The 25,187-nt window shown below is 42.0% G+C and overlaps 1 protein-coding gene and 1 long non-coding RNA gene across 2 annotated transcripts; one reads left to right on the forward strand and one right to left on the reverse strand.

Moving 5' to 3' along the window:
- Positions 1-962: 962 nt before the first annotated feature.
- On the forward strand, positions 963-25,062 carry LOC118564532. The gene is made up of 3 exons (XM_036142913.1): positions 963-1,010; positions 3,567-3,655; positions 24,821-25,062. Exons 1-3 carry the CDS (start codon positions 977-979, stop codon positions 24,929-24,931), a joined length of 234 nt encoding a protein of 77 aa, XP_035998806.1. The 5' UTR covers positions 963-976; the 3' UTR covers positions 24,932-25,062.
- On the reverse strand, positions 9,114-10,633 carry LOC118564534. Its single transcript, XR_004931910.1, has 3 exons — positions 10,100-10,633; positions 9,951-10,014; positions 9,114-9,580 (listed from the first exon to the last, which is right to left on the reverse strand). It is a non-coding gene; the product is annotated as an uncharacterized LOC118564534 (long non-coding RNA).
- Positions 25,063-25,187: the final 125 nt, after the last annotated feature.

Raw genomic sequence — 25,187 nt, forward strand, 5'->3', positions numbered from 1 at the left:
TGGTCTTTTCAGAAGTCCCTGGATGTGGGTGGATGGCCTGAAACCCTCACTGAGATACTGGGCAAACTCTGAACCCAGTGCTGCAACACACAATTGTGCAGTAGCAAACTTTGGCCCTGCCTTTTCAGGGAGATGGGCAGACTGGAACTGTGCCCAGAAGACAGCATTTGTTTGCTTCAGTGGTAAGCCCTTACTCAAACAATATTTCTTTTTGCCAGCGCACCACATAAGGTTCACAGTGTCCATGTAAAGTGACTAGTTTTGTATGTATGGGGGGTCTGCAAGGTGTACAGTCCGTAGTGGTGGCCGGAGGAGTCTTTTATGGTTGTCTGAGCCCTGGTCAGGCAGCATCTGCCAGCAGTGTCATGGATGGAGGGAAGCGCTGTCCTGATGTCCAGAAAAAGCATACCCATACGTGGGTGTTGTCTTCTCCATCTGTTCCACGGTCAGAAGGTTTCTGTCTTAAAACAGGAAAGGACGGCAGCCCGGGCCAACGAGGTGTTATGTCTGTGATGATGTAATCCACTAGCCAGCACAGTCTTGGACACCCGCCCTGGTATATTGTTGGGGCCTGCTTTCCATGCATTACATTTTCTCAGTGTTCACATCAGCTGTCTTAAGTCAGAGTTCCTATTAGTTTAGGTGTGGATTTTCTCATAAACATTTTGTTGAGAGTTTCAAACTAACCAAAGTAATTATCCAGTGCGTTGAGAAAGTTTGTGTTGACAAGGTAAAAGAACAGCCTTTTAGTCTGTGATAGTCTGTGATGCCTCATTACATGCATCTGGTCTATGATACGTTTTGGAAATATCAATGGATTTTGTCCTTGTCATGGTTTTACCAATTGATTTGGTCCACGTGCAGAACACACTCAGGAGATCAACACAGTTTTTAAGGGTTTATTGAGGAAGAGATGCCAGTTGTCAGGAATAAGGGATTGGGTGCTTAGGCCGGGGCAGCAGAGAGTTGGGGGACGATGAAGGTCTGTCAGGGAGGAATGAGTGGGGCAGGTGAGTTACAATTTCATCTTGGTCCTGAGAGGGGAAGCACGGTGGAGGGTGGGCAGGGTGCGACCGCATGAGGACTAGAGTATTTGAGTTTGCATGCTGATGGAAATGGGAGAATTCTCTTCATTTTGGCATGATTAATGTCCCCAGCAACAATTCTTTCAGTCTGATTTATTTATTACGCCCAGAACAATTAATAGCTATAGTTCTTTTGAACATTTAACCCTCAGTTTCCCTCATCCATACTGCAAAGCAATAAAACCTCTTCTCTTTATTGTTTTGTATCGTCCACCAGGCCCTTACTCGCAAATTTTAGATCGGTTGTCAGACTTCTTTTCTGATTTGGTGTTAAACATTGACAAGGTTATTTTAGTGAGGGACTTTAACATTTATGTTGACACTGAATGTGGTAATCTTAGTGTAGCCTTTAAAACTATCCTATATTCAATTGGTTTTACTCAAAATGTGCATAATCCGATGGACTCTTGGCTTCATACTTTAGACCTTGTGCTAACATATGGTATTGTGTCCTCACAACCCTTTCCTATCTGACCATTTTAACAACCTTTGAGTTTAATTTTACTGAGTTCTCCACACCCAAAAGAGGGTTCTATTACAGTAGATCTTTATCGGATAATGCTGTATCAAAGTCCTGTCCCCCTTTTAATATCCTCAGTATTGCAGAAATACCCTGCAGATAGCAGCAATGCTGTTTCTTCCCATTCACAAATAGACGCCTTTGTTAACGGTGTGACTTCCTCATTGCGCTTTGCATTAGACAATGTAGCTCCCTTAATAAGAAGGTGATTATTCACAGGAAGCTGGCTCCCTTGTTTAATTCAGAGCTGCATTCCTTGACGCACAATGTTGGGAAACTGGAGGAAAATGGCCTTCTACACACCATGGGGAATCCTACCTAATCTGGAAAAACTGTCCACTTTTGAAAAAAAAGACCCTTTGCAGAGTTAGAGCAGCATATGTTTCATCATTAATAGAGGAGAATAAAAATAATCCTATATTTCTCTTTAGTACAGTTACCAAACTTACTCAGAGTCACAGCTCTGTTGATCCATCCATTCCCTTAGCTCTCAGCAGTAATGACTTTATGGGATTCTGATAAACCTGATTCCATTAAAAATATAATAATTTGCATCCTCCCAAACATGATTACCTCGTTCTCAGTAAGTGAGTCAGTGTTGGAGGAATATTTAATGCAGTCATGCAACTCACTCACGAAACTCCCACATATCGCAGCTCTGATAGGGTAAAGATAGACACACACCCTCCTTTCATCTGAGGCTGTCTCTGTCATGGCAAAAACCCTGCTCTAGCAATTTATTTTCAATTTAATTTCTTACATGGTTTTCTGTGGTATTGGTGACTTCATATGAAGGCTCCTATCATTCTCCAGTTATTTGAAGGTGCCAAGTCCCTTTCCCAAGCGCTGTAGTCAGTTTCACAAACAGCTGCAGCTACCTCGTCCTGCAAACCCCACCTTTAGACAGAGCAGAGATTGCAGAGAGGATAGCTATCTAACACATCTGCACTTTGGAAATGTGTCAAAAGCAGTCCGGAGAGATCTGCAGCAAGTTGCATGTTGGACCTCTTGTAGACTATATACAATGAAGCGAGAAAATATAAAAGAATGAAGGAACAGAGAGGGAGAGGCTATAGGCTGTGGCTGCAGCAAAATGTACTAAATTGACGTTTTTTTCCATAACGGAACAGGTAAGATATAACACTAGTGGTGAACAGTAAAAACACTAACAGCTTATTCTGCCCGATAATAGTTTAATAAGGAGGTAAGCCTCATTGTGAGGAGCCAAGGAAGTTGAAACAGACTCAATAAAACAAAGGTTTTAATGTATTGAAATAGTTTGAAATACGGTTAACAAAGAGTGTATGGAAAAATATTTAATGCTAAATTGTCTAGGAATTCATATTTAGTCTCCACTACTAAATTGAATACATATTTAAATCATTGTTATATTATTGTATTTAATTTAACCTGGTAAAATCCCATTGAGATTAAGAAATTAAGATTTGTTGTCATATGATTATAGCCTATGCATAATGGTCAGTTAGTAACTTTGAATAGATGAAATAGATGGATTTTAAGGTAGGCTTTTACAATGGTGGTGAAGAAGGCAATGGCAATTCAGTCAGCAGCAGTAGAGATACCATCTTATTGTGAAGCACAGTGATCACTTGCTGCCAACGATTGCTGAAAAAAGTCATGTGAAACCAAAATAAGCTCTACTATTTCTCAAGCCAATGCTATTTGTTTATCCATAAAGCATATGGAACTAAATTAATAATCAGTTCAAAGTCTGATTTGATGTTAAATAGGAAATAACAAGAAGGCGTAGCATTAAGCTTTACTTTTAAGTTATTTCAGGGACAGAAGTGTATTTTGTTGTGGAAAGCTACCAACAAATTTATCTGCAGAGGCTTTTCAAAAGTGATCATTCTGATATCCTTTTTTCAGAGCGTAGCACCAAAACAGCCATTGAAATGTAACCAACAGCTATGTAACTGAATCAGTTTGTGTTTCCAAAGGTATGAAGCACGTGGTGAAACTGAAGCTGATGAGCAGCTCTTCTCTGGATCTTAATGATCCCACTATACAAGAAGAGATCCTGAAACAGGTAAATCCTCTTTTATTTCCAACATTTTCTCTTGCCTAAATGCCATAAAGAGTTAAACCTTGTATTATTCTAAAGAACCACACAGCAGAGAAAACTTGGAGCATGAGATGTTTTCCTCTTAAAAGCCTTACAGTCCACATATCATTTTTATGCAGATGACTTTCAGCTCTATTGTCCATTTGAAACAGCTGAATATTTTTAGTTTTTAAGCTTTCCTCCTGGATAAACTGTGTTAATGATATTAAATAGTGGCCCTGGGATAACTACTTACAGGCAAAGTTCCCCTAATTTTCCATGTGTCTGAGCAAACACAAACTCCCTGAGCATTCACTTGACCTCTGTGAACAACATCGCACGTGCACTGAGGCTATGTCAATGTTATGTCTGTCAAAAACCTGAGTTTATAAGATTATAACAAGTTATTGGTACATGGCTTGAAATAATCAAATTAAAGCAATTGTTTGTTTTAGATTACTTAGTTTAGATACAACTGATTTATCACGATTATCTGAAAAAGACAAAACCTTTTTTTATGAGCTGTATAGTATATCTCATGTCAGAGTAGGAGTCCTGCTAAGGAAGAACTGAGAGACATGTACATCTTTCAAAGTTCAAATTTTATTGCCATTAAAATATTTACATTTTGTGGAATGACATTTAGCACAAGCATGCGGTACTGTAAATCTCTCTCTAGTCCTCAGGCATGTGCTAATAGAATAAGGAAGGTATAGTTGCTTTTCAAAAACTGAGGTAGAATAGAAGAGGAAGTAAGATTCTGTGATATTATCCCAGTTTTATGCCAGCATTTCTACAACTCTTAACTTATTAACATTTGATGATTAATATCCACAAATAAAAAGTCTTATTAACACTAGAATACAGAAGAATCTGAACTGAAATTTCAAGTTCTCCTTATTTTTATCGTCTGTCCTTCTCACTTCTCCAGTGGTTGTAGACTTTATATCATCAGCTGATGATGTCCTCATCAGCTCTTTGACACAATCACTCCACTGCACATCTTTCTTATCCTTCAAGTGTTGGGAATGCAACTTCTCAATCTTTGCTCTTGCTAAGCAGCGTCCTTCCATCACAGTTACATTAAATCACTCAGCTCTTTGCCCCATTTCACAGTGGACCGAGAGAAAGTGGAATATACAGTTCTAAGAAGAGTTTCCACATCTCACATCAAAGGCACATCTCTCCAAGCATCATCAATGCCCAGTTCCTCTCTATGGGCCACACAATGTTGTTCGGTTAGGGGTGGTATTCGTCTTTTTAATAATGCTGCAACTCCATTGTGCTGTCCCATCATTACTGAGGCACCATCAGATGTCAGCATCACCATCTTCTGCAAGTCCATTCCGTGGTTGGAGTAGAACTGGGTGATAGCCTGCACAATATCAGCAGCAGTGCATGCTGTTAGCTGGATGATGTCACCAAACAGTTTTATAGTGGACATAATTTTCCTCCCTGTATTTAATATACAAGACTAGCATTTTGTGCACCGTTATGTCTGTGCTCTCATCTATTATCAGAGTATGCCAGGGTGCATTTTTAACACTGTGCATAGTTTTATTCTGCACTTTTATTTTATTCTCATATTGGTCGAGTTCACAAATTCAAAGGAATTTTTGCTTCGCCAGCTTTCTGGTACACTCGCATACTTTGTCATGTGATCATGGATTTGCTGCACCGATAGCATTGTTGCATTTATTTTGATGGCGAGTAGAATGTCATCAATGAGAAGTTTAACTTGCTCAAGGTCAGATTTATTTTTTGTGTGACAACTTATTCCTTTTTTCTCTAACTTTCGAGCTCTCCTGCAATAATGTACTGATGTCCATTCCCATCTTGCATCTGGGTTTGCACTGGGTTTTATGGTGAATGTGACATTTAAGGTAGTCCAACTTCCACTCAGTCCACACCTTTCCCTCTGAAAACTCATTTGCAACTTTAGCTTTGCAGCATACTTCCCAGCGCAGCCTTTTCTCACTTGAAAAAGAGAAAAATCTCACCCAGTTTCACCTCTCGTTCTACAGTTAGCAAAAAATTGGCACATACGTGTAAAGTTCTGCTAATGACAGTGATTGGCTGCATAGGTACATTGAGTCCAAGAAGTATTTGATCCCTTGCTGATTTTCTTCGTTTGCCCACTAATAAAGATGTGATCATTCTGCACGTTTAATGGTACATGTATTCTAACATGGAGAGACAGAATATCACAAAGAAAATCCTGAAAAAAAAATCTAAGGAATATATATTAATTAATTTGTATTTCATTGAGGGAAATAAGTATTTGATCCCTCTAGCCAAACACAGTCAATACTTAGTGGCAAAGCCTTTGTTAGCAAGTACAGCAGTGAGACGTTTGTAGTAGTTAACCACAAGTTTAGCACACACACCAAGGGGAATTTTGGCCCACTCTTCTTTGCAGATCCTCTCTAAATCAGGAAGGTTGGTGGGCTGTCGCTTGGCAACTCTGACCTTCAGCTCCCTCCATAGATTCTCAATCGGATTGAGGTCCGGAGACTGGCTGGGCCACTCCATGACCTTCATGTGATGTTTCTTGAGCCAATCCTTTGTTGCCTTTGCTGTGTGTTTCGGGTCGTTGTCATGTTGGAAGACCCAACCACGTCCCATTTTCAGCTTCCTGGCAGAGGGGAGGAGGTTGTCCCTCAGGATTGTACGGTACATGCCTCCATCCATCTTCCCAGTGATGCGGTGAAGTAGCCCTGTACCCTTGGCAGAGAAACACCCCCAAAACATTATGCCTCCACCTCCATGCTTGACAGTGGGCACAGTGTTCTTGGGGTCATAGGCAGCATTTTTCTTCCTCCACACATGGCGGATAGAGTTGAGGCCAAAAAGTTCAATTTTGGTCTCGTCTGACCACAGAACCTTCTCCCAATAACTTGGTTCATCTTTCAGGTGATCATTGGCATACTTAAGGCGCGCCTCCACATGTGCCTTCTTGAGCAGGGGTACCTTTCGGGGACTGCAGGATGTTAGTCCATTGTTGCTCAAAGTGTTGCCAATTGTTTCCTTGTACACTGTGGTCCCAGCTGCCTTCAGGTCATTTACCAACTCCTGACGAGTGGTTGCAGGATTATTTCTGACCGTTCTTAGGAGCATTGTTACCCCACGAGGTGAAACCTTCTTTGGAGCACCAGGCCGAAGTCTGTTGATGGTCATGTTATACTCTTTAAATTTTCTAACAATTGCACCAATAGTTGTTACTTTCACATCCAACACCTTGCTAATCTTTTTGTAGCTCATTTCAGGTTTGTGGAGGTCAACAATTCTGACTCTGAGGTCCTGAGACAGCTCTTTGGTCTTACCCATGTTGGAGACTTGAAATCTGTCAGATTGTCTGATTCTGTGAACAGGTGTTTTTCACACAAGTGAGTAGTGAGAACAGGTGGCTTCAGTTCAGGTAACAAGCTGATTGGGAGTGTCTAACTGCTCTGTGAAAGGCAGAACTCCTAATGCATACTGAGGGATCCAATACTTATTACCCTCAATGAAATACAAATTAATTAATATATATTCCTTAGATTTTTTTCAGGATTTTCTTTGTGATATTCTGTCTCTCCATGTTAGAATACATCTACCATTAAATGTGCAGAATGATCACATCTTTATTAGTGGGCAAACGAAAAAAATCAGCAAGGGATCAAATACTTCTTGGACTCACTGTATAGGCATGAACCGCATCATATCATTGGCTGAACAGAGAAGCACATCGCAACATGCCTAGCTATATAGTCGTCTGCTTCACCCATCAATCAACGGTGCACTCCAATCAGCACCTGCCGCTCACAGAGCGGGAGTGTGGAACACCATCTCACCAGAATTGCTAAATGGTACAAAATAAACATATTATTTTGTTTACAGTTCAGCTCGGATTTTATTTATTGCGCAGCATACATTTGTTGTTTAAGATAGGCTTTATTGATCTCACATTGGAGAAATTCACATGTCACGTCGGCTCAGAATCAGTAATCATAGGAAGAAGGTAAGTAGAAGAAAAAAAAATAGAAGTTTGCTCTGAACTCAGCTTAGCATGTGCGCAGCTTAGAGGGAACACTGCTTGCAGGTCAACTCTGATTTTAATCTGAAAAACTCACACGGAAAGAAGAGACAATTAGAAGAATTTATTGATACAATATTTTAAGACTTTGGCGCTCAGACCTCGGCAGGAAACATTCACATTCAGGCCATTGCAGTGAAGGCTTACTCAAAGTGCAGAAAGATGAATGGGAGATAATTAGGTGAATGATAAGGTAAAAGGTGAATTTATCAGGGATGCTTGATGAATGATTTCTTGCGGATGCTTCTTTGCGGATGATGCACATAGATAAATGAGTGATCATGAAGAGATCCGAGACAGGTGACAGGACACATGACAGGATGCAAGGAAATGCATAACAGGATGCCTGTCGGTATGCATGAAAGGTATGTGACAGGGTGCATGATAGGAAGAACAAGTCTGCAAATAATGAGTGAGTTTTGAACCACCACCAGTATTTGAAGTTGAATTACCTTAAAGCTGATAGAGCATTGAGCATGAAAGGACCAATGTGTGCCCAGAAAGCAGAGAACTTGAATTGATAACAAAACAGGGCCGTTGCCACGAAGACTTACCAAAACAGGGCCGTTGCCACAAAGACTTAACAAAGTTCTGTGAGATGAATGGAATGTTTATGATGCTTTCTTGCGGATGCTTTCTTGCGGATGATGCACATAGATAAATGAGTGATCATGACGAGATGCGAGAGGTGACAGGACACATGACAGGATGCAACAAAATGCATAACAGGATGCTTGTCGTATGCATGAAAAGTACGAGACAGGGTGCATGATAGGAAGAACAGGTCTGCAAATAATATGAGTGAGTTTTGAACCATCAGTATTTGAAATTGAATTACCTTAAAGCCGATAGACCATTGAGCATGAAAGGACCCATGTATGCCCAGAAAGCAGAGAACTTGAATTAATAACAAAACAGGGCCTTTGCCACAAAGACTTACCAAAACAGGCCGTTGTCACTAGGCTTACCAAAGTTATGTGAGGTGAATGGAATGTTTATGATGCGTTACTTGCTGATGCGTTACTTGCTGATGCGGTACTTGCTGATGCGTTACTTGCTGATGCTTTCTTGCGGATGATGCACATAAATAAACGAGTGATCATGACGAGATGCAAGACAGGTGACAGGACACATTATAGATGCATGACAAGATGCATAGGAGAATGCATAATGGAATGCATGAAGGGACGTATGACAAGACGCAGGACCAGACGCGACAAGATGAGTGATCATGACGAGATGCAAGACAGGTCATGGGACACATGACAGGATGCAATGGTATGCATGACGCTATGCATAAGACAACACATGACAAGACGCAGGACCAGATGCGACACCGAGTGATCATGACGAGGTGCAAGTGTAACATATACGTGGGGTATCAGAAGATAAATGGTTCGGTTTAAGGAGGTGTTGAAAGAGTAAATAATGACACAAAGGCAGATGCTTATATTTGGTGTTGGTACCATATATTATGTGAAACAAACAACAAACAAACAATATCCAAAATATTTACAATCTGCAGACAAGTTAGTTTTCACAGTGCACGTCAGATAATTCAGTTCCATAGACTCCGTAGTTCACAGAATTTGACAAAATAAAACATAATCAGGAGTACTCAAAATATTGCATCTAAATAGAGAGAATTATTTGAGAGATGCAATCAGTCCATTATCCAAGTCTTAGTAATTGGACAGATGTGTAAAGGAAAATGGAGGGGTTGAGCAAAGCTGCAGCAGCCTCCTACCAGACCCACAGGATGAGGATGTATAGGGGCAGGTTCTGTTCCAGGTAGTAGCTCGCCATCAATTGACCCACAGCTGGGCTCACCTGGCCTGTATTAAATAACCAGGACCCATGGATTAACCACTATTCTCTTAATTTATCTACTAGCTAGTATTATAGTCTATATTCTGTGTACACATTAGGAATATCTAAAACATTCCATTCAATACAATTGATATTCTTGTCATTCAATGTATAAACAACAACTTAAATACTTAACAAAACATTAAGTTTGCGTTTTCATTAAATAAAACTCAATAGGAGCAAATGGAACACAAATGCTACTAGCATTGCTAATGCTACCAGCCATCACAGCCCTATAGAATTATATTGAAAATGCTAATGCTATTAGCATTGAGCAAACAAAGCATTTCAGCACAATAGATAGCCATGCTATCTAGTGAACAACAACAGACTCACCAATTCCCGCAGATATTCAACACACCGTGGAACCGGATGGTTTCTAACCCCACGGCAGTAGACACTACAAATACAGTCTCATACTAGAATCAACAAGCATTTAAGATGGAAAAATCAGTGAATAAAAGGTATTGTGTATAGAGACATACCAAGTGCAGCTGCTCCGGTGGCTTCCCCCTCACTACTGATTGGGGAAACTCACCTCAGCTTATAAAATGTGCCTGAACTTCATGATTGGTTAGACTACAGGGGTGTGTCTTGTGGTGTGTTCAGGTACTGGGAAAAAAAAGGACCAAGGGATTTTAACCTGGGTTACACCCTCCCCCCTTTAAACCCATGCACGTCCCGTTGCATGTTAGAGCACTAGATGACATGAACCGGCGAAACGGTGTCAGACGCAGATGAAATATTTAAAGCATTGGACAGGCTATGGAGCAAAGACTGAACTACCGAGATTAGAGGATTACCTAAAGTTGAGTATTGTAATCGCTCTGGCGGTGCTCTCTGCCGTGTTGAACGTCTAAAAGTCAAGTCACCTACGTCATTGTTAACTGAAGGCTCAACAGGAACAGCAGGCAATAGACTGGATTCTTCAGGAGGATCTTCATTTAACCGGACTTCGGTAAATGTCTCTTCAGGTTCAGATAACGTCTCAGTTGAGTGTTCTACAACATTGTCCTCTTCCACAGCTTCCTCTTCTTCACAGAACTCAGACTGCTCACTGCTGGGTTCCAACAGAGACGACTCAACAGGAGCTGGAGGACGAACAGTAGGTGGTATAGAAGAACTACAGTCAGCAACATCACTGGGAAGAACGGCATTCGGTTCTCTGCAGTATCTTTCCACAGTGAATCGAGATACGGATGGACCAAAGGTAAGTGGCTCCATATCTTCAATTTGATCATCACTAGGAGGTGAGTCGATCAAGTTGTCTGATTTTTGGTTTTGCTGACGGGTTCTTGGCTTGACAGCATGGGCATGCTCTGGCGATGGAACATTCTCAGCTGCTGGTAGAAAACTACATGGCAGGAGGAGATCTCTATGTAATGTACGCAGTGGTCCATCTCTATTCTCAGGCTTTACAGTGTAAACTGGGAGTTCACCAGCCCTTCTGACCACAACATAGATGTCCCGTTCCCACTTATCTGAGAGCTTGTGTTTTCCTCGGAGACGTACATTTCTCACAAGCACTCGGTCTCCCGCTTCCAAAGCGGATGAAATGACCCTCTTGTCAAACCGTGTTTTGTTCCGCTCAGCTGCTTTTAGAGCATTCTTGGAAGCGATCTTGAAACTTTCTTCCAGGCGTAATTTAAGCCCTTGCACGTACTGAGAATGAGTCTGGTATTGTGGCTCCCGCAGAGGTAGTCCAAATGCCAGATCTACAGGAAGACGTGGTGTTCTGCCAAACATTAGTTCATAAGGAGTGAAACCAGTTACTTCGTTTTTTGTGCAGTTATATGCATGTACTAGAGGCTTCACAAAGTCTTTCCATTTTGATTTTTGTTTGTCTTCCAACGTACCCAGCATTCCCAGCAACGTACGATTAAATCTCTCCACCGGATTTCCTCTTGGGTGGTATGGCGTCGTCCGACACTTTTGAATACCAGCAACTTCACACAACTCTTTGATCAGTTTTGACTCAAAATCTTGACCTTGATCGGAATGCAACCGTTCCGGAATTCCATAACAAACAATGAAGTTGTCCCATAAACATTTGGCTACAGTTCTAGCTTTTTGGTTTGCCGTTGGAATGGGCACAGCGAACTTTGTGAAATGATCGGTCAAAACAAGGATATCACGGGTGTTGCTTGTGTCTGGTTCAAGACTCAGGAAATCCATGCAGATTAATTCAAGAGGACGAGATGTTTTGATGTTGAGCAATGGAGCAGCTCGTTCAGGAAGAGCTTTCCGGCGCACACAACGACCACACGTTTTAATCTTGTGCTCAACGTCCTTAGCCATCTTGGGCCAGAAAAATCTTGTGCGAACAAGGTCTAAAGTGCGTTCAATCCCCATGTGGCCCATTTCATCATGGAGACTCTTTAGCACATCTGGACGAAGACACTCTGGAAGAACAAGTTGGTAAGTTACCTCTTCATTTTCTTGACGTTTCCTATATAGGACTCCATCAATCAGCTCCAATCTTGTCCACTCCCTCAACAAGAGAGGTAATTCAGGCAGTTCTGTTCTTGCCATTGGAGGGATCTTTTCTCCTGTCTCCATCTGATGAACCAGTTCTCGGATGGTTGCGTCAGCCCTCTGTTCCTCCTTGATTTTGAGATGAGATAGGGTTGGAGATAACTGATCCTCTTCAGTGATGTAGCTGTCAGGGACTGCCTTTGCTGTGAGTGAGAGGGACTCAACCAGCGTAATGCCCTCCGGCTGAGCAGCTCGGATGCGACAACCTTGACAGATGGCATCAACAATTTCTGGAGAGATCAGGTTTGAATTGGCAAGATGATTTTCCAGGAACTGTTGTATGAGCTCATGATCTTTAGGTGATTCATCAAGACACTGGTGAGGACGTCGGGAGAGTGCGTCTGCGTCTATATTTTGTTTTCCAGCCCGGTATAGAAGCTTAAAAGAGTATGTAGAGAGTGCAGCTAACCAGCGGTGACCAGTAGCATCCAACTTGGCAGAGGTGAGTATGTAGGTCAAGGGATTGCTGTCTGTCACAACGGTAAATGTGGCTCCATACAGGTAATCCTGGAACTTGTCGGTAACACTCCATTTTAATGCCAAAAATTCCAGTTTGTGGGCTGGGTAGCGGCTTTCACTCTGCGACAAGCCTCTGCTTGCATAAGCAATCACTCTCAGCTTTCCTTCCTGTTCCTGATAGAGTGCAGCTCCTAGTCCTGTCGTACTAGCGTCGGTATGAAGTATGTATGGTTTGGATGGATCTGCAAACCCAAGGACTGGTGCTGTAGTTAGTTTCTCAATCAGTGTAGTGAAAGCAACTTGGCAACTGGAACTCCAACGTTCTCCAAAAGGCTGATTTGGACTTTGATGTTGAGCGTTGGCTGGCTTGGTTCTAGACCTTCGTGCAGGTACGTACCCACGCGTGAGGTCGTTCAGAGGTTTGGCAATGGTGGAATAGTCTTTGATGAAACGGCGGTAATAACCCGCAAATCCCAGAAAAGAGCGTAGTTCCTTTAAGTTGGTGGGGATTGGCCAGGATTTGATGGTGTTTATCTTTTCGGGATCTGTTTCTACTCCTTTCTCTGACACAATATGACCCAAGTAGCGAACCGAAGTTTGGAAAAACTTACACTTTTCTGGTGACAGTTTTAATCCATATTCTTTCAAACGATTTAGCACTCGCATCAGTCTCCTCTCATGTTCTTCAAGGGTATTGGAGAATATTATTAAATCATCCAAAAACACCAATACTTCACGAAGATGGAGGTCACCCATGCATCGCTCCATCAACCGCTGGAATGTACTGGGAGCATTAGTGACCCCCTGGGGCATCCTGTTGAATTCCCAGAACCCCAGGGGTGTCACAAAAGCAGTCTTGGGCTTATCTGTTTCGTGCATTTCAATCTGGTAATAGCCTGACTTCAAGTCCAGGACTGAAAACCATTTTGAACCGGTGAGTGCTGTAAAGGATTCTTCTAAATTTGGAAGAGCATAAGCGTCTTTGATGGTCTGGAGATTAAGCTTCCTATAGTCAATGCACAATCGGACATCCCCATTCTTCTTCCGTACCACGACAATAGGAGAAGAGAAGGGTGATGTGGACTCACGGATGACACCAGCCTCCAGAAGCTCACTCAGATGTCTCTGAACGGCGTCAAGGTCGTTGGGATGGATTGGTCTAGCACGGTGTTTGAACGGAGTTTCATCATGGAGCGTGATGTGATGCTTTACCTTGTTCGTGCATCCAAAGTCAAGGTCATGATGTGAGAAAACTTCTGACATGTCACTTAATCTCCTTATGATTCGCTCTTTCCACTCCGATGGTATGGGAGAGTCACCAAAATCAAAGTTGAGAGAGGTAAGTGCAAGTTTTGATGAATGACTTTTCACCTGATGCTGTGAAAGAACACAGTGGTATGTACAGAGCTCGGCGATGACACTCAGTGGTGGAATGTAGTGGTCCTGCTCCGACTCATTTGTTACAACCACTGGGACTTTGTAAGGTGCAAGAGCCGAAAGAGTGAAAAGACAGTTGCTAACACAAATACCACCAGGCAGGATGGACGCAGGATGCTGGACGAGGACAGATTGGCTGAAGCTGGGAGAGGTGACTTTAGCAGAGCCCTCGATGATAAGTGTGCGGCCGGCCGGAACACGCACTGGGACTTTGCTGAGGAGTCTCACTACTCCAACATGGCCAATGTCTTTCTGCTGGTGTGACAACTGGAGGGTCTTTAACACGGCTCTGTAACCTTGCGAGCTAGGTTGGAATGTTGGGAAGTTGCTCTGCAGGTATTGCTCATAGAGAGGTTCAAGCGTATTCATCCCAATTAGAACTGTGGATGGAGCTTCGGGGCGAACATCAGGAACAACTAAAGCCAAGGTTGAAACATCAATCTCATTGCCCATAAAGTCTTTTGGAAATTTCACTACCATTTCCACATAACCAAGGTAAGGAACTGACTGGCCTGCAGCACCTTCGATGTCTAATAGATTATGTAGAGGGTTTATTTGTTGATCTTGTAAATGTTCATTGTAAAAAGAGACAGATACAGTAGTCACTTGCGAACCGGTATCAAGCAAGCACTGACAAGTGTGACCAGCGACAGCAACTTCAGCGGTGCATCTTGACCCCACCAGGCCCTTTGGGAGATAGACTGTAGCCTCTCGTTGGGACTGCTGGTAGTTTCCACACTGAACACGCTTCTTCACATTTGCGGGACAGGATGAGTCCAGCGCAGTTCCTGTTTGTCCCTCAACAGGAACTTTGTCTAGTTTAACTGTTCGGGTGCTGGTTGATTTCGCTTCTGCCACTTTTGTTTCCTTTCACTGAACTGTTTTTTCTTGGCACTGACAAGTTCTGGATTCGGGCGATTTTCACATTGTGGCTTGATGTGTCCATCTTCTCCACAGCGGAAACAGAACCCTGGCTTTGGATTTGCAGAGGGATTACTCACAGCAGCTGCCATGGTCTGTTTTCCACGTGACTTGGGAACTGGGTTGGGTCTCGGAATATAAGTCTGTCGTCCCTGAGACTGGTTTGCAGTTAAGACAGCCAATTGACGCTGTATTGCAGCCACCTGCTCAGTGAGTTGTTTAGTAACAGTGGTCAGTGTCTCCCATATTCTTTTTTCATCTTCTCCATATGCAATTTGGGCTTGTGATGTTACTTTCGGTCTGGCTCCGCCTCCTCCCAGATGCTGTTTCATTCTTTGTGTCTTTGCAGCCTCGCGATCCTCTTCAGTTCTTAACAGCAGCAGTAGTTCAGCAAAAGAAGGTGGTTTTTCTTTTTTCTGTTTGAGCTGAAGTTCTGATATCAGGACATTGTCCCAGCATCCTCTGCAGAACTGATTAAGAAGATGTCTATTAACTTCAGCTTTTGATGCACCTCCCCTCTTTACTGCAAGATTTAAAACAACTTGTAATCTCTGCAGGTTTTTCACCAGCATCTTGAAGTGTATCCATAAATTTAGCATACAACTCCTCACCGTCCTGCACCGTCCCATAGGCAGAATCAAGCTGTTGGATATAGATGTTAGCAGACATATCAGGACTTAGATGTTTCACTATGTCAGCAGCTGGTGGCAGGAGACTGTCGAGGATTTGTCGCGATCGTTGGATTTCAGATATGGCAGGATCATTAAGAACCAGATCCACACTGGACCTCCATGTATCATAGTCCACTTCATGTTGTGGTCGTGGCACCTTTCCAGAAAACACACGTAGTCTGTGGGAAGAGCGCAGATGCACAGCAGTGTCCTCCGACTTGACAATGTGTTCTACCACATACCTTTGTAACTCAGGAGGGTTGAGGTCTGAAGCAGTGAGATTGATGGTAGCACGTCGCTCCTCTGGTTGAGCTATGGAAGCAGTGGCAAACAATGAAGATGGAACAGCCTTTTTATGTAATGGCTGATTGGTTGTATTCACTGAAGGCTGTTCTACCTTAACACCAACATCAGCTTCAACATCAGGATGCACCTCTGAGATTGATTTGCCGATCTGGGCCATCATCTCATTCAGCACTTCAGCATAGTTTTGTCCAGTCAGTTTAGCAACCTTTTTTAAGTCAGCTAAATATGTCTCAGTCTTAGAACTCCCTACATTTGTAGCATATATTTGAGATAAATTCTTAATATGATAAAAGATACCGCTCTCGGAAGTTTGTGTATATGGTAAAAGTGGGTTCAATAGAGTTAAAGGTAAGCCAGACTCGAACTCAACAACAAGCATATTGTGAAACTCTGATTCAGGTGAATCAACAGTAATAGTACGATTTATGTTACCATACTGCTCGAGAAACCCTTTCGCTTCATCAGCTACCTCGGACTCTGTCACCAATACTGCATTTGGTATTTTAACGTCGAGTGTTTCAAAAATATTCATCGTCAAGATATTGGTGAGACTGAGTGTTCAAACAAAACAATATGTGTATTAATTACTTTTTCAAGACCTCCTGGCTAGCTCGCCACTTTTATGTAACATATACGTGGGGTATCAGAAGATAAATGGTTCGGTTTAAGGAGGTGTTGAAAGAGTAAATAATGACACAAAGGCAGATGCTTATATTTGGTGTTGGTACCATATATTATGTGAAACAAACAACAAACAAACAATATCCAAAATATTTACAATCTGCAGACAAGTTAGTTTTCACAGTGCACGTCAGATAATTCAGTTCCATAGACTCCGTAGTTCACAGAATTTGACAAAATAAAACATAATCAGGAGTACTCAAAATATTGCATCTAAATAGAGAGAATTATTTGAGAGATGCAATCAGTCCATTATCCAAGTCTTAGTAATTGGACAGATGTGTAAAGGAAAATGGAGGGGTTGAGCAAAGCTGCAGCAGCCTCCTACCAGACCCACAGGATGAGGATGTATAGGGGCAGGTTCTGTTCCAGGTAGTAGCTCGCCATCAATTGACCCACAGCTGGGCTCACCTGGCCTGTATTAAATAACCAGGACCCATGGATTAACCACTATTCTCTTAATTTATCTACTAGCTAGTATTATAGTCTATATTCTGTGTACACATTAGGAATATCTAAAACATTCCATTCAATACAATTGATATTCTTGTCATTCAATGTATAAACAACAACTTAAATACTTAACAAAACATTAAGTTTGCGTTTTCATTAAATAAAACTCAATAGGAGCAAATGGAACACAAATGCTACTAGCATTGCTAATGCTACCAGCCATCACAGCCCTATAGAATTATATTGAAAATGCTAATGCTATTAGCATTGAGCAAACAAAGCATTTCAGCACAATAGATAGCCATGCTATCTAGTGAACAACAACAGACTCAACAATTCCCGCAGATATTCAACACACCGTGGAACCGGATGGTTTCTAACCCCACGGCAGTAGACACTACAAATACAGTCTCATACTAGAATCAACAAGCATTTAAGATGGAAAAATCAGTGAATAAAAGGTATTGTGTATAGAGACATACCAAGTGCAGCTGCTCCGGTGGCTTCCCCCTCACTACTGATTGGGGAAACTCACCTCAGCTTATAAAATGTGCCTGAACTTCATGATTGGTTAGACTACAGGGGTGTGTCTTGTGGTGTGTTCAGGTACTGGGAAAAAAAAGGACCAAGGGATTTTAACCTGGGTTACACCAGACAAGTGACAGGACACAGGACAGGATGCAACGGGATGCATAACAGCAAGCATATCAATATGCATGAAAGGACGCAACAAACACAGGACCAGACGCGACACTGATTGATCATGACGAGATGCAAGACAAATGACAGGACACATGACAGGATGCAGCGAAATGCATAACAGGATGCTTGTCGTATGCATGAAAGGTACGAGACAGGGTGCATGATAGGAAGAACAGGTCTGCAAATAATATGAGTGAGTTCTGAACCATCAGTATTTGAAATTGAATTACCTTAAAGCCGATAGACCATTGAGCATGAAAGGACCCATGTATGCCCAGAAAGCAGAGAACTTGAATTGATAACAAAACAGGGCCTTTGCCACAAAGACTTACCAAAACAGGCCGTTGTCACTAGGCTTACCAAAGTTATGTAAGGTGAATGGAATGTTTATGATGAGTTACTTGCTGATGCGTTACTTGCTGATGCGTTACTTACTGATGCGTTACTTGTTGATGCGTTACTTGCTGATGCGTTACTTGCTGATGCGTTACTTGCTGATGCTTTCTTGCGGATGATGCACATAAATAAACGAGTGATCATAACGAGATGCAAGACAGGTGACAGGACACATTATAGATGCATGACAGGATGCATAGGAGAATGCATAATGGAATGCATGAAGGGACGTATGACAAGACGCAGGACCAGACGCGACAAGATGAGTGATCATGACGAGATGCAAGACAGGTCACGGGACACATGACAGGATGCAACGGTATGCATGACATTATGCATAAGAGAACACATGACCAGACGCAGGACCAGACGCGACACCGAGTGATCATGACGAGGTGCAAGACAAGTGACAGGACACAGGACAGGATGCAACGGGATGCATAACAGCAAGCATATCGGTATGCATGAAAAGACGCAACAAACGCAGGTACAGACGCGAAACTGAGTGATCATGACGAGATGAAAGACAAATGACAGGACACATGACAGGATGCAACGGGATGCATAACATGATGCATGACAGAATGCATGAAGGACGCATGACATGACGCAAGACCAGACACGACCAGACACACAAGAAATGCATGACAGAATGCATTACAAATACGAAAAGAATGCATGTAAGGGTACGTGACGGAATGCATGATAGAAAGAACACAGGTCTACAAATAATATGAATGAGTTTTGAACCACCACCAGTATTTGTAGTTGAATTACTTAAAATTAGAGGGCATTGAGCAGCTAAAATGAATGGATGCCCAGAATGATATGTGAGGCATGATGGTGACCATTCCCATTTGTTGGAGTGATCAGGAATCTGAGAACCAACAATTATATAGAACTCCCCCAAAACCTACGGATGGCAGCATCCGTAAAATCTTTAAACATATCTACGACAGAACACATTATAGAAATATATATTTCTGATCCAGGCGAGAAGCAGACCAGACTAGAAGTTCAGAACGCAGCTCTCAACCAGAGTATCCTGTTCAAGAAGGAAAGAAACAAAATTAGTTAACTTGAGCTGCCTGGAAATAAAGCATGCCTCTGGCAATGATGCATCTGAGAGACTGAGCTGAACGAGCAAGGATGGCAGCTAACGGAAACACTGATATGGAATGAGACTGATATCATGTGAATTCGAGAGCTTAAATGCAGGCAGGAAGCCATGATGAAACTAGGTTGAGAATCATAGCTAGAACTCAATTTGCAGGTTTACAGGTTTAATTTGAGAAAGGACAACTGGGAATAATGAAAGAAGATCTATGAGAGGAAAGTGACCATAAGATAAATGGATGAAGACGGGCAACACTTCTTAAGACATAATTATCAAATAATATTCGCTTAACTCATGAATGCGTAGAATGCTGAACACATACTAAATGCTGTCATGAATCGATTAAGCTTATTTAGCTCATTCCATGGTGTTTGAAATTAATTTAATACTCAGATTCTGCACTGCATTCTGACAAAACTGATGATCTTCAATGTTTATTAGCTTAATTATCCTCACCAGCCAGCAGACAAACTCCGTAATTGAAATACTATCACCAGACAACAGCCCCCTCAGTGATGCTCTCCGGACGTTCATCTTAAAATAAATTCTTGAACCTGAAAAAAAGAAAATTGTCAATCCCTAAAACATGAGCAAATGGCTGTTAAAAGATTGCCAATACTCAAATCATTCCCCAACAGCCAACACGACAATACCTACAAACAAAAGCATTAAATAACTTTAACATGTATAATTTCACAACACCTGAAGTAATTGATTGGCAAAACTTTGAAATGACCACTGAAATGACAAGAGTGACAAAAGTGGCCTAGGCAGCATAAATAAAAGTCTGAATCCAGTACAGACCGGTCCAAACGGACGCCGAATTGCACCAGAGTTGCAGCGGTTTTAACAATTGGTATTAATTACTGGATTTAAAATGCACTTCTGAAATAAAATGGGGTAAGTATCAACTCAACCCTACTGTCCGGTTAAACAGAACATAAATGACATTGAAGGTGCTTGCGGAAGGATTGCCAATAGTTAGTCTTTGAATGACGAGTCAGAGGTTTGAAAATGCTGAGACATTTGTTAGTACAGCCTGCAGGTTGATGATAAAGGGGAGACGTGAAGAACGTTACCATATCAAAAGGTAGTAAGAGAACACAGAAGGGGAAAATAAATAGAAAAGAGGAGAGTGATAACAAGGTTAAGATTTAAGCCTACAAAACTTAATTTACACTTAAAATCAAAGCATACCATGGGCAAGAAATTACTGTAGAAAATATGAACAATGAGTTAAATTAGAATGATACAATTATGAAATAAGAGAAGATATATGGAGTCCATCACAAACCATACTCCAACCAGTAGGTGGCAGTAATGCTACTACAAGCCTGTTGCCAACTGCCAAAACCAGAAGAAGAAGAAAATGACGACAACAACATTAGATTGTATGGGATACGTTCTGCCTAAATAAACGGACATCCAGAAGCGTAATGAGCAAAACGCGTGCAATATGAATGAAAACATGAGTGGATACATATTACCTTGAGCTGCTCGGAGCGGGGATGAGAGAGGAGATCCGTCTGAAAGTTGCGGCAGAATGATATGGGAAGGTGGGCCTCGCAAAGCCGATCGAAACCAGAGAAGGTCCCACGGTGACGCGGAGCCCTCGACTGAGAGCGAGCGCCATGAATCAGCTCGAGAAATACCCCAACGCGCTACGAAGCGGAGCGGGACCAGAGCCGAAGCAGGGCTGAGACGGCGTCTGCGCTAGGAATCGGATATGATGGAAAACAGTAGTGATGTTACGTTATGTGCCGAGGCTTCGAGGCGTGTGTCGAGTAATGGAGGGGGCGTTTCCGTGAAGCGCGTATCGAAGCTTGCTTCATTTAGGGGAGGAGCCGAAAACTATGACGTCCGAAGCCTCGCTGCCCGGCTGTACCACGTGACTGCTTCGGGAAATGGTTCAGATTTCGGTGCGGGGTTTGACCACTGAGATATAGCTCAGTGGGTTTGACAGCTTTAGAAACCCCACAGCAGGCGGCCGCCTCGCCTAACTCACGCTACCGCCTCGGCAACATTCCAAAATAAATAAATAAATAAATAACTCGATATGCTACGCATGTTTATTTGACGTTAACACGCGTTTTTTTATTGTTGCTTTCTCGCGTACATATAGGGAATGACAGGGAAAAAACAGGCAAAAATACATGGATACTTTGAAGCGAGAAGTGACTTCACCGACGCCTAAACCCCCCCCCCCCTCCTCCTCCGCCAGTAACCGCGCCAATGACTGGCGCATTACTATTTTAAAAACACATTATCACAATTTTTGGATGCTGATGTTTGCTTGTTGTGCAAATACAGACAGGTAACCAACACTGTATTTATTCCCTTTTAACCAGCCACCAGAAAACAAGAGCTGGATGAAGCTCTAGTCTCCATGATAGTGAAGGATAGCCAGCCTTTCACTATTGTGGATGACGTTGGATTCAGGACAGAGGCAAACATAAGCAGGCTGGAGAACCCCCTGGAGTACTGGGCTAATCATCGGTCACTGTACCCCAATCTGTACAAACTTGCACTTATTTATTTATGCACCCCAGCATCATCTGTGCCATGTGAGCGTGTCTTTTCAAAGGCTGGAGAAGTAGTGTCAAAAAAGAGAAATCGTTTGAAACCAAAAACTGTGGAGAAATTGTTGTTTCTCAATAATAATGCATGAAATCATCCAAGTTACACAAGCATTAGCCTATTCACTACCCCCTCCCTAGTTCCACAAGCACTTTCACTGTCCTCTGCCTGATTAAGCCCATGCCATTTTCACAGAACAACATTATTACACAACATGCCATATCACATGTCACTACTATTTTGAGAATAATTACACACAGAGAATACATTCAAACAATATTTTATTATACACATATGTGTATACATAATTCATGTAGACAAATTATTTCGTCCTACACCTTTTGTGAAGTCATTCCCAAGAGCCATAATAGACAAAAAATCAATGCTTCACACATGTTAAGATACAGCTGGCTGTGATTATACACCTCGCCAGTAGGTGGTGTTGTGTGCACATGAAGCTCCAAGAAATGAAACCCTTTCTCGAACCAGTTGGCTCAAGTGGTTCAATGCCTCATGAGGCTTCATCTCACCATCACTAGAAAACAGAGGTTGGGTGACGGAATGAGATGCCACAGGCAAAAGAAGGCCAGCTAAGAGAGCGAGTCCAGGTCAGCGCTGTTTAAGATATGCTGGAGCGAATACAGCGGTCGGAGATGATGGATGCGCGGCTATATGCGTTCCCAGAAGCAGGAGGATTTGAGAATAAGTTGTTATCATCTTGAATCCAGTCATCAGAGTCCAGATCCGACATCGCACAGCGACTGCTTGCTTGCTGGGTAGAAGTTGAGCTGGATTTGAAGTTCTTTTAAAACAAATCCAGGACACCGATTGGCTTCGAGGAGTAGCAGTTTAAAGCTGATTGGCTTGCGTAGGAGGCGAATGAGTCCTTGATTGATGGAGGTAAACAATGAGTTTCTTCAGTCTGAAATCCGCATTTAGCTTCATAAGACGGAAACACTCATCACTGCCCCGAGAACCAAATAATTCAAATTAAGCAATTTCCTGGGTGTATTGGCCTTCTCTCTTAAATCAACCCTCAGAACTCTCAGCAACATTTGTGATTCTGCCATGTCCTTAGAGTGTCATTTTCGTATATTAATCCAAAACTGCTTCTTTCGGGCTAAGAAATATTTCTAGGCTTTGAAATTTGGTGTCAAAAGCTGAGTTAGAGATGATTATTCATGCTTTTATTTAATCTTCTCTTGACTAACTGTTTGAAAAACAAAGATATCACCGTCTGCAGTCAGTACCGAATACTACTGCAGAGCCTTTAACCCAAGAAACAGACAGCACATTACCTCAGTTTAATTTCTTTACATTGGCTACCGGTACATTTTAGCCTTTACTTTCAGAGCCCTGATTACCAACCTTTCACAACCGTATCCCCTTCTCGTAGTTTGGGATCCTCCAGCCAAAGACTGTTAATGGATCCACAAAGTAATTTCAGGACCAGAGGGGATCAGTGCTTTACAGCTGTGGCCCCCCGGGTGTGGACCTTCACATTGGATTGATTTTGTGACCTGGGTTTAGGGGAGGAGAGTCAGAGGAAGGAATAAAAGAGTAGTTGCAATATGTTGTGAAATTTGGCTGATATTTTGTCTCTCAGCTGTACCCAATGAAAACCTTCAGTCTGCTGGGTTTCCTTAGATAGAAAACATTTTTACTAATTGTAAAAACTGAACTTAACTGCCATCCATCCATCTATTTTCTAACACGTCTATCCCTTGTGGGGTCCTGAGGGGTGCTGCTGCATATCTCCAGATGCCAATGGGCGAGTGGCGGGTGCACCCTGGAAAGGTCACCAGTCTATCGCAGGGCAACACAGAGAAAAACAGGACTAACAACCATTCTCACACACACACTCACACCTAAGGAGAATTTAGAGAGGCCAATTAACCTAAAAGTCATGTTTTTGGACTGTGGGAGGAACTTAACTGCATTGTTTAATAATTGGAATTACTGTATTTGAATTGGAACCTATTCATATCATTGAATTTAATTGCCATTTTTGAGAAGACTCTGTGCTCTGAGATGACGAGCGTTGTGAATTGGCACCATATGAATAAACTCAATGGAACCAAATTTATATAAAAATTAAAGAAAATCACAATACAGCACAGTGTCATGTTCTGGCCTGGCTGGCGAGATAAGATCCTGTTACACTCCTGCACTCTGCAATTAAGATCATCTGCTGCATCTGTGATCTTCCCCCTACAGCAGGTCAACCAGTGTCATCTCATTCACCTGTTTTCCTGCCTTTATCTACTGCAGTGCTCCAATCAGTCAGAGCCAGTTGATTGAAAGCCACAATGTGACAATCAGAATCAGAATTCACATGAGCTTTATTCCAAAGTAGTATTTTACACGTACAAGAAATTTGCTTTGGTGAGAAGGCAACTTGTATACACGCAGTTGGCAAAATATAGAATGCGGCATATGAAATATACCGGCAATTAATAAATGTGTAATAAATCCCAAGTTTATATGTGTTATGAAATTAAGTTGAACTGTAATTACATGTGCAGATAGATGAGTACTATTTGTAGGGGGAAAGTATCATTGTGGGGACCCAGGCCTTCAGGCTAGTTCCAGATGAGAAGAAACTGATTTTGTGGTGAGATGTTTTGTTCCTGATGGACTGCAGCCTCCTGCCGGAGGGAAGAGTCTGAAACAGTTTGTGTAGCTCACTTTATCAGCTTCTGTTTTCTGGACAAGACCTGGCCAAGCCCCAACGGATCTGCCGGCCCATCATCTACCTCGTGACCCAAGCTCGCCTCGTGGACCTAACTATGTACTGAATGTTTGTTTTCTGAAATCTGAATCCAGTGGAAATTAAATGATGTGATGAAGTTTTAAATTGGAGCAGAATCTGGAAGGTTTTTGCTGCTTGTGAGATTTTCAATAGTCTGCATGTCATTTTTAATACAAATATATATAATATTGTCTTTCAGTTAAAGCAGAAGCTGGTCAACCAGGAAGAAAAAGAAAACTTCAAGCTGAGTTGGAGGAAACAATCAGATGGGAGCATCTTCTATACAGAGAAGAAGAATGAGGATCTTTAAAGGGGAACAGTTGGCTATATGAGAGATTTTTCTTTTCCTTTGGGATTATTTTTAAATAAAGGCCAAATTTATCTGATTAGTAACGCTACTTTTTTAGGAATAAAATGACATGCTAGCATAACAGCTTAGAGTGTTCATTAAATAGGCATGCTTAAAATGTTAAAATGCTTTTTGTGTGGATCTTGTGAAAGTGAACAAACAAAGCCATCTCAAACTGTTAATCTTTTCAAACCCAAAATACTTACTGACAATTTAT

The sequence above is a fragment of the Fundulus heteroclitus genome, chromosome 1 (genome assembly GCF_011125445.2).
Source record: "Fundulus heteroclitus isolate FHET01 chromosome 1, MU-UCD_Fhet_4.1, whole genome shotgun sequence".
In the NCBI taxonomy this organism is placed as follows: Eukaryota; Metazoa; Chordata; class Actinopteri; order Cyprinodontiformes; family Fundulidae; genus Fundulus; species Fundulus heteroclitus.

Coding starts and splice junctions, on each gene's coding strand:
- LOC118564532 (XM_036142913.1), top strand. CDS start 977: ATGAAGGTCTGTCAGGGAGGAATGAGTGGGGCAG. Junction 1,011..3,566: donor GGGAGGAATGAGTGGGGCAG/GTGAGTTACAAT, acceptor GTGTTTCCAAAG/GTATGAAGCACGTGGTGAAA. Junction 3,656..24,820: donor AAGAAGAGATCCTGAAACAG/GTAAATCCTCTT, acceptor ATTGTCTTTCAG/TTAAAGCAGAAGCTGGTCAA.